Here is a 10,585-nt window from a genome sequence, read left to right as displayed (position 1 = left end):
GCACCGGCCCTTTTTTCGAATAGGTACGTTCGAAGAGCTTCCCCGAGTCCCGGCCGATATAGCTGACTGATTAACCGCACATAAACCCGGACGTAGGAAACGAAGATTTTACCGATTTCAACGGGTCAACAGTCACAACCATCTTCATCCCAGCAGACGGACTGTCACGTGCCGAGAAGGCTAGGAGGTAACAGCACTACAGCAGCAGCATGGTGAAGAAGGCCTCCTGCGGCCTGGATTTTCCAGCGGGGACCGACATCAGGACTTCGCTCAACTTCGCATCCGAAAACGGGTACGCTCAACAAATACCATCTTAAATTCATTCAGGCATCTTACTGCTCATTCTGCACAGATTTTACTCTGTGTCATCATCATCAGGATAAACAATCCACTGGGATTAACTAAATCAACACCTTTAGCTATCATTATCAATATCTGCATGTTTTGGGCAAGATGTAAACTGCTCAAAAATGAATAGGGATACCAATTTTGTAGTATTTACTTTACCTAACATTTTTATTATAAATTGTATTAAACTTTATTAGAGATTATTATGATTATTTATAGATCGTGAGATGTGGTCTGGTGTGATGTGGGTTTAGAAAAACATCTTTAACATGCCAACTTTAAAATCTTTAATGTGATCATCTTCAGGGTCTGGAATTTATAAACATTGTTTAAATTATACAAATACATATAAGATATGAATATTAATTTATACATCAATGTACACAATATAGATATTTTGTTTAATCAAAGTATTTGTACTCACTCAAAGCGTGTGTTTTCTGTGTAGGTGTGTCATTGTTGTGTGTTGTGTTGAGAGCGTTAGTGAGATATTAATGTTTTTTGTTTATATATGTTGGGTTTTGAAGAAATGGAGAAGGAAGTAAGGATAGAGATCCAATTTTTCTATGAGGTGTCGGCTTCTTTGAGGTGAAATGTGCCGCTTCCTCAATACGACACACAACACTAAAGCCCCCCATACAAATTGTGCAAACGTACGTTGCACAACAAATTGTGCAAACAAGGTCCCCCGTACACTATACGCATTTTTTTGCAAACTCCAGATGCTTTTGTCTTGTTTTAATGGTACTCTAGTACAGTTGCGCAACGCCACTTGTGCCCACATCACATCCGACCACATCTCACGATCTCTAAATAATCATTAATTAAACGGTCACTAAACTCCACACAGAAATTATTGTTATTTAATGAAGGAAAATTTAATTGAGGGATTTTGAAAAATAGCAAAATAAAAGATTTTAATTCCGTAATTTAATTTATTGTACACAGTTTTTTTAACAATTAATATCGTGTATAATGTCCTCAGTTAGGTAAAACCTGTTGAACCTGTTAAGCCCCGTTCCCACTATGCCGGAAACCGGCTCCCGGACATAGGTGTTCACATTAGACTCGATTCGGCAAGAAAACTGGAGACTCAAGTCCTCACCTCAGTCGAGGTCAGATCTGAGTGCTTGATGGATGACGTAATTGTGTTGTGGTGGTATTTTAGACGGCATAGAGTAAAAAGAAAACATTGGGTACATCCTACTTTACAGGAAAGATTTTCACTAGGAACATTTGAAACATGAATAGGTGAACTGAGAAGTGATGAAACAAAGTTTTTCAATTATTTTCGAATGATAGCATCATCTTTTGATGTTTTTGTTTGTATTCATCTATAGTTTTATCCCGCAGTACAGGTCTCTCTTGGACCAGCGAAATTAAAGTTTCCAGGGTAAAAAAAGTTTGATTCCATGGTATGCACGTGCATGCAGAAAGCGAATGCCAAAATGAACCAACATGCCTGGGTATACTCTCTATACCCCTTCCAAACGTGCGAGCTACCTAATGAATAGGCTATGGCAGTGCAGAGCTCATTCACATTACGCCGATCCAGACATTTCGCCCGCTCTCCGCAGTGACAAAATGTCCGATGAAAATGCTGTATCTGGCTAAATGAGAACAACTTCATATAAAAATACGGCCACTGGCCCTTAAGGCAGTTTTACCAGCCCAGCAAAACCACTGGTCCAGCATAGTGGGAACAAGGTCAATAAGGTTGTCACTTTATAAGGGATTTCACTCCATAGGTTGCAATGCTGCCCTCAGTTGTCAACTGGTTGCAGATGGTGATCGAAAAACCTTCTCTGCAATGCATACCACAAATGCTCAAGTTCTGAAGACAATGGGCAGAAATTCCCAGGTTTTCTAAACATTGATTGAGAATCATACATCTCATTGTCATCCAGAAATCGAAAATCAATTTCAATGAGATCCCTAGTTTGAGGGATGTATTCCTCGTTAATTTCTTAGACATAACGGACTGGAGTGAGATTGACTTCAAAAATATAAAGTCCAGTTCATCCTCCAGTAACACCGCCTCCTCCAAACTGCACTATAGGGAGCACGAATTGGGCCGTACGCCCTGTTCTTGGTAGACACTTCGGCATCTGCTATCACTGTACAGACAGAAATGTGACTCATCAGTGAACAAAACAGCATCCAATTGGTGTTCTCTTCTAGGTGCTCGCTGCACTGTGCAGCTCCTGAGTTGCTGGTGACGGGCTGTTGCTGCAGTTTGTCTCAAAGAGTCATACGATGTGAGGCCTACCAGTTGATAAAAGCCTTCCCAAACAATCTTGTACTTCATTTAGGATCTGGCGTGCATTAAGGAAAGGTTCCGTCTTGCAGCAATGGCAATATTTTTGTCTTCCCTTAGCATCGTAATGCGCTGAGATACACTACCGGTCCTCCAATTGGCACTTCCAGTCTCTCAGAACCGGGCTTCAGCTCAGGAAACGTCAACTACCTCTGCGATATCCACTTGCAGGTGACCTCGATGGCTCATTGTCACAAAAATATTGCAAACTTCTGGTCCAAGATGATGTCTTGTCATAGTTAAAGAGAATACAACTGGATTAAAATGGAGAAAAGTCGAGAAAAGGTGTTGTTTACAAAATGAGTACTATTCATGTTTACTATTCCTAAGTAAATCCGTTATTAAAAATGAGGATTAACATTTGTTTGTCTGTTTGTGTTTTCTTTTTTGTTTCATCTGACTAACAAGAATATATTCATTAATTTAATTAAAATTAATAAAATAAGAATAAATTATAAATATCCATATTCATTTTTGAGCAGTTTACATCCAAAACCATGGTTCTTGAGTTCACATTTTGCTTCAGCTATCCTTTGCCAAGTAAACAGAAGACTGTCAAATACGATAAATATCATCCAGATTTCCACGATTCTTTCCATATGCTATCATACCATTTTAACATTATAATATTCTTTTCAAAAAATTGCATAATGTTTTTTTTATTTTAGTATTAAATAGCCAAGTTGAAAGCATCGATTTAAAAAATCCACTTTTTTTGGGGGAGGGGGTTTACGCTGGCATATTACCCATGAAGTTTTCTTCTATTTTCATTTTACTGTCGAGCGTGATCGGCCGACCAGGGCCAGGTCCCCGCCGCGCGCTCGCACCACTCATTCAGCTCCATCATCTTCTCATCTTCTAAATTTTCATGCTTGAAGATAATCAAAAAAGAAACGTTTATCGACTTTAGAAATCCATAGATTATGTTGAAAGCTGATGGATTGTTGCTTATTAGGACAGATTCTAAGTTTATTGGTTTTGAAATGTTTGGGACTTTGCTCAGATTTTTTAGCAGTTTGTCTCTTTCATTTTCATATTCTGGACATTCAAAAATTATGTGGGAAGGATTTAAAGGGCAATCGCAAAAAAATCCACTTGAATATCAAATTTGATCTCTTGTGACATAACTGATTTATTTAAAACTAGCTTCAGACATGCACAATTCACCGACTAATGGTGGGTACTCAGCTATTCGGTCCTCTCCTTGGTCAGCTAATTCTGCTTCAAAGTGCACAAATATATTCGTGAAGTAGCCAAACTAAAAGCATCCACATATTCGGGGATTAATTGTACTGTCCGAATATCAACTGTTGTAATTTACTTTTATATGTTATTTCTGTTGGTCGTAACGTTTTGCCAAATAGAACTGTGTAGTTACTTAAGTATTTCACACAGAAAACTAACAGATGAGTTTTTATATAATTATTCAGATATCGTGAGATGCAGTCGGGTGTGATGTAGGTTTCAGAAAAACATTTTCTTTATCGTGCCAATGTTTCGATCTTTTATTGAGCCCTGAAGATGATCTCAATAAAAGATCGAAACGTTGGCACGATAAAAAAAATGTTTTTCTGAAACCTACATCTCACCCGACCGCATCTCACGATATCTGAATAACTATCGATTAACGGTCACTAATCTGTACACATTTTTATATAATGTTTAAGCAATAAAATCATACAGAAAGCAAGCAAGCTTCTTAATTTGACAGTAGTTTTAAAGTGAAGTAAGTAGCCTATTTATGCATTAAGTTTTTCAGGAAAAAAAAGTATGGATACTCCATGGTATACAGTATTGTGTGGTTGTTAGTGGCCGTTAGTCAATGATTATTCGGACATCGTGAGATGTTGTCTGGTGTGACGTAGGTTTTAGAAAAACATTTGCTTTACCATGCCAGCATTTCGATCTTTATTGAGATCGTCTTCAGTGCCTGCAATTTACAAACATTGTTTAAATTTTACAAATACATGTAGATATGAAAAAAATGAGTTTATACAATGCTAAAAAAAAATTTTATTAAAAAAGATGAATTTATACAATGATAGAAAATTTTAGATTTTAAAAAAGAATGAATTTATACGATGCTAGAAAAAAATTTAGATTAAAAAAAGTGAATTTATACAATGATAGAAATTTTTCTAAATCTAAAATTTTCTATCATTGTATAAATTCTTTTTTTTTAATTAAAAACTTTTTTTAGCATTGTATAAACTATTTTTTTCACATCCTACATGTATTTGTAAAATTTAAACACTATTTATAAATCCCAGACCCTGAAGATGATCTCAATAAAGATAGAAACGTTGGCACGATGAAGAGAATGTTTTTCTAAAACCTACGTCACACCAGACCACATCTCACGATCTCTGAATAATCAGGTATACAGTATTTTGTTTGAGTGAATATATTTATTAGCCTGATTGCTGAGAAGGGTTCAAAGGTGAAGAAAATATTTAAAATATGCATATTTTGTTTCAGATATTCATTTATTTCGTTACCTATCGCACACCCAAGATATAAACGGGATTTATCAAAAGGGCGTGCAGATCCTGCATATCTCGCCTTTACCAGGTCTGATCTATTACTGTCTTGCCAAGGTAATTTATATTTGTTTGCTGTTTGAATTATACAAATTCCTTCTATATTCATATTAATTGTTTATTCATAATTTTGGATGTGTATTGGGTTGTAAAATAGGTGAACATAATCGATGTTTAATGACGAGTGTTTTTAATGGAGTGGTGGAATTCCTCACACACTGAGGTCTTGATAAAATATTGCTGTTAATCAAGTGCAAAAAAATCGTCAAGAATTGTCATTCTAAAATCAATGAAAAATTCATAAAAAATCATAATCATGCAATTTTGGGTAGAGAGTAATGAACATACCATTTGTGAATCTATCTCTTAAAATAGGATGGAACCAATACTTCTTAGTTTATAGCACCAATAGAGATACCACAGACAAAAGACTTCTTAGACTTCCGTCGTAAAATTGCTCTTGTCCAAGCGCTCCATGTGTTTGCCTCAAGCACCCATTTTTGCATGATTCATTTGCGCATTTGCCCTTGTTCATTTTATCATTAACATGTGGAATAAAACGAGTTTACGGTAGCATCAGTTTGATCTTTACAAACTGAACTTTTTCAATTGTTTGTGTTATCTTTATAAGGTCTTGTGATGAAGTAGACTTTTTGGGTTCACCAAACGTTTGACGATTTGTATCGCCACCCTCAGAGCGTATTTATTGAAAAATATATACATTAACATAGTTACAGTGAGTTATTGAAGAACTCTGTTAATGTATTTTTCAGTAAATAGGCTCTGAGGATGGAGATATAAATCACCAAAAGCTTGGTGAACCCAAAAAAGTTTACTTCATCACAAGACTTTATGAAGATAGCCCAAAAAATTCTAATGTGATTACTGTAAGGTTGATAAGAACAATTTTTTCAATTGTGTGGTGATTAGTGACTGTTAGTCGATGATTATTCAGAAATTGTGAGATGCGGTCTGGTGTGATGTAGGTTTCAGAAAAACATTTTCTTTGGCCAACGCCCAGGCCCTGAAGATGATCTCAATAAAGATCGAAACATTGGCACGATAAAGAAAATGTTTTTCTGAAACCTACATCACACCAGACCTCATCTCACGATTTCTGAATAATCTTTTTCAATTGTGTTAATATGAAATTTCGACAATTTATTGAATTTACTATTGAATTCAGTCGTATTTAAGCGTGATATTGTGACAGATTGGAATTACATGGTAATCGGGAAAATCAGCGATTATATAGATGTGGACAGCTCGTGCGAGGAAGTACGCAAGGAAAGCGAGGAAATCTTTCTCCAGGAATTCATGTACGCTTTACATCTCGGCCTACCTGCTGTGACTTTGACGCTAGACTCCCAACCGAAGCCAAACTTGGCAAGACTCATTTACAATCAATCCATCCATGAATATCAGATATCAGTAAGCACTTAATAATTTGGATTTTAACGGTGAATAGTTTTCAGGGTTTTTGTTTTTTTCCTTCAGATTTGGATTCATGTCCCAATGGTTAGTCCACAAGTTTTGGCCGACGATTACAGACAGGATAAAATTTGTGATGATTCCGACCCATGGGATTGGTCAGTATAAAACAACCATATTTTATAACAAAAAGTAATAATTTTTGTTCCATCTTAGGTGGAACAATTTTAAATTAATGTGCAACTCGGATAAACGTTTAGGCGTAGCTTTGCAAGTTACTGCTGACCTTCCGTCAGAAGAAGTTATCACAAGATGGTTTGGTGAACCGATCAAAGTCATCGTGATCCCCACTTCAATATTCCTTACAAACAAAAAAGGCTTCCCTGTACTTTCACTTGCACATCAAGCTTTCATAAGACGCTGTGCTTATTTTGGTTATCAGATGCTTCTGAATGGAAACAGCAAGCACAGTTCGATCAAACATTATTTGCAATATCTCAACCATCTTTACCAGGTAAGGATATAAATTATGATCATTATTTGATTACCTTGTTATTTTATTATTTTTAACAGACATCGACTCAACATGAAAACACAGCCCCTTATTCTAAAGGATTTGAAGATCATTTGCAAATACCCTTGCAGCCGTTGATGGACAATTTAGAATCTAGTACTTACGAAGTTTTTGAAAGGGATCCAGTGAAGTACACAGAATACAAGCGAGCAATATTTAAAGCACTTCAGGATCGGGTACCTGATAACGAAGCAAGTACAAATGTTCAGTAAGTACATTTATTTACCTAACTAGAACTTACTTTAGCAAAACTAGAAACTTTCAATAATGGAATATTACCCATTAATTTAACAAAGAAGCCTAAATGTTATATTTTCACAATGGAAAAGTTTTATTGGGGGCTAAGGTTGTTTTCTTTGACAGAGTTGTGATGGTGGTTGGAGCTGGAAGAGGGCCTCTTGTGAATGCAGCCCTTGAAGCAGCAGTCAAAGCAGAACGGAAGATTAGATGCTATGCTGTTGAAAAGAATCCAAACGCTTTAGTGACGTTCGTTTTTAACATTTCATTTCAAATTAAAAGCTTTTAAATTATTCAATTAGTTTACATTTATAGCTTGTTTTCACTCAAAGCTGAAGAGTGGGGCGAGAAGGTCGAAGTGGTCGGGAGTGACATGAGGGTCTGGGAAGCACCTGAAAAATGTGATATTCTAGTATCAGAGCTACTAGGCTCTTTCGGAGACAATGAACTCTCTCCTGAATGCCTTGACGGCGCTCAGAAATTTCTCAAGGGTGATGATTTAACAACTATCATTATTTATACATGCAAAGCCAAAAAAAAAGACACTTGTATTTATTTGTTTATTTTCCAGAATAACTATATATTAAAGATTAATTGATTTAAAACATAAACAAAACATTAATACGTATAGTTTTTTTTGTTTTTTACACTATCAAAATAAAGAAAATCAGTTAAATTTCATTCTTTCCAGATCCAACTTATTGAGTGAGTTAATTGGTTTTTAATTATTTTCTTTGATGAATCAATAAGTTTTAGTAAATATTTTTTTCTGAAAAGCATGGTTTTAAGATAAGAAAAACCACCCGAGCAAATATGCTTTGGCCAGTGATGGACATAGCATCCGTTACTTAGCCTTAGTCCTGGGTGTGCTATCCACAATAGCTTACAGCTGTTCAGGGCTACCTGTCTCATTCAAAGTGGTAGCAGTCGACTGCGAATGACAGTTAGACGATCAAGACCGTATGTGGAAAAGACGTCCATGCGTGAGTTTTAAAAGGCAGTCAATTATAGTACGGGGCGGAATAAACATCCATGCTCACACCGAACTGATTATCATTCTTTGACTGCACTAAGGTACATTGAGGAAGTTCTAGAAGCTGTGGTGCATTCGCTCTATTTATTAGGGGCAACTTCATGTTAATGCATGATAACACTTGACCTCACGTTGCTCGAGTTGCCACCCATTACTTGGAGGATGTAAGGATTACCACAATGAATTGGCCAGTATGTTCTCGTGACATAAATCCTGTAGGACACTTATGGAACATAAAGAGACGGGTTAGACATATTTGCCTTCAACCAGCACTAAACAGCTTTAAACTGTCTTGATGGAAATTCTTTTTTCATAAGACAAAATCTGATTACTTATTTATTTGCTGCTTAGGAGACTTACGGCTTGAGACCAGAGGAGGTATTATGCGTTATTAATATCAAAACTAGGTTATAAATTGATAGTTCATTTTAATCATTCACAATTTTTGGTGTTTTAGTGAATTTTCTTTCAAACATCTCATTTAATTTAGTTTATAATAAAATAGTTATGTTGTAATTAATAGGTACATTGAGAAAGTTCTCAGGAGGAAATAACAACGTTTAGTTTGAAATAAACAAGAAAATACGAGTGTCCAATTTTTGTCTTTGAGTGTATTTCGTTTATAAAGACATTTTTTTGCTCCCCAGATGACGGGATAAGCATACCTTGTAAGTACACATCTTACTTGTGTCCGACACAATCATCAAAGCTTTTCAATGAGGCCAGGGCGACGAACACTGGTGATAAACCACAAATTGCAAAATTTGAGATGCCATATGTTGTCTACCAAGTCAATACATACACCATCGCTCCTGCTAAGTCATTGTTTACATTTATACATCCTAATAAAGGTATAAATTATAAACATGTTTGTCAGTAAATTGATTAATTTCGATAATTTGTAATGGCTTTAACAGACAAAAATCAAGACAATAGACGATACGGCATACTCAAGTTTCATGTGGAACAAGACTCAGTCCTAAACGGCTTCTCAGGTTATTTTGACACTGTATTGTACAAAGACGTAACACTCAGCATAGTGCCCCACAGTTACTCGACAGGAATGTTTAGCTGGTTCCCGATATTTTTCCCGTTAAAGGTAAAACAAACAAATATACAATTTATAAGGAAATATTTATATATTTTAACTTTAGGAACCGGTCAAATTGAAGAAAGGAGATGAACTTGAAGTTCATTTTTGGAGGCTGTGTGACAAAAAATCAGTTTGGTATGAGTGGAGCATTACCAAACCTGTAATCGTACCTGTACATAACCCAAATGGCAGATCCTACAACATCGGTTTATTATAATGATAAACAAACATTTAAAAAACATGAATTTAAGCAACATTCCCCTATTAATAGGAGATTACATTTTCAAATCACAATATTTTTTTGAGAATTCTATTTTCATACACAAATTGATCAAATTGTGTGAGACAAATCTTTTACCGATTTCTATCTCTAGATTTTAATATATATACATGAATTGTAAAGTACTGTTGTTTGTAAATAAAAAAAAATCATTTAAAACTTTTAATCTTAAATTTTTGATCTAATATTCGAGTCAAAATTGTCCCTCCATTTTATATTTTCCTGTTGAAAAAAAAAAAAAAAAAATTGTAAGAACGTTTATGTTCCTTGTTTAAACTAAAACCTACTTTTATGAAACTAAATTGATTGTTGCATATTGCAGTTTATATTGTAAGATGCCAAAACTATAGTTTTTTTTTTCCTCTCAGTCTATTATCAAATAAAAAAAGTACTGTTTTTTAATTTTTTTTTTTCTTCTCAGCTTATCTTTTCTTTTTCTACTCTTGTCATTAACCCACAAGATTATTACGCAACTCACTCCGCAGGGGATGACACTTTGACCTTTGAGGCGAGCATTATCTAACAACCTCGTTGACCTGGAGGAGCCTTCTTACTTTCTAAACATTTTGATCCTTGTATGTTGATTTAAAAAAAAAAATCCTTTTATAAAATTGTACCATCATAATGATTTTCCTTTTACAGTTCCATAGACTTGGTTTAGTCAACATTAACACTCTATGCATCACTTATACAATTTAAACGAGATCTTTCATGAAAAACTGACCAATTGAA

At 35.2% G+C, this 10,585-nt stretch overlaps 1 protein-coding gene across 1 annotated transcript; it reads left to right on the top strand.

The window, feature by feature from the left end:
- The first annotated feature begins 35 nt into the window (after positions 1-35).
- On the top strand, positions 36-10,255 carry LOC106673810 (protein arginine N-methyltransferase 5). Its single transcript, XM_014406099.2, has 11 exons — positions 36-292; positions 5,144-5,262; positions 6,419-6,636; positions 6,703-6,794; positions 6,853-7,150; positions 7,210-7,418; positions 7,574-7,696; positions 7,763-7,938; positions 9,128-9,331; positions 9,398-9,579; positions 9,635-10,255. Exons 1-11 carry the CDS (start codon positions 210-212, stop codon positions 9,788-9,790), a joined length of 1,860 nt encoding a protein of 619 aa, XP_014261585.1. The 5' UTR covers positions 36-209; the 3' UTR covers positions 9,791-10,255.
- The last annotated feature ends 330 nt before the right edge of the window (positions 10,256-10,585 follow it).

Source organism: Cimex lectularius, unplaced genomic scaffold (assembly GCF_000648675.2).
Source record: "Cimex lectularius strain Harlan isolate CLEC.00 unplaced genomic scaffold, Clec_2.1 scaffold6, whole genome shotgun sequence".
Lineage (NCBI taxonomy): Eukaryota > Metazoa > Arthropoda > Insecta > Hemiptera > Cimicidae > Cimex > Cimex lectularius.
This window is presented reverse-complemented; position numbering and strand designations above follow the sequence as displayed.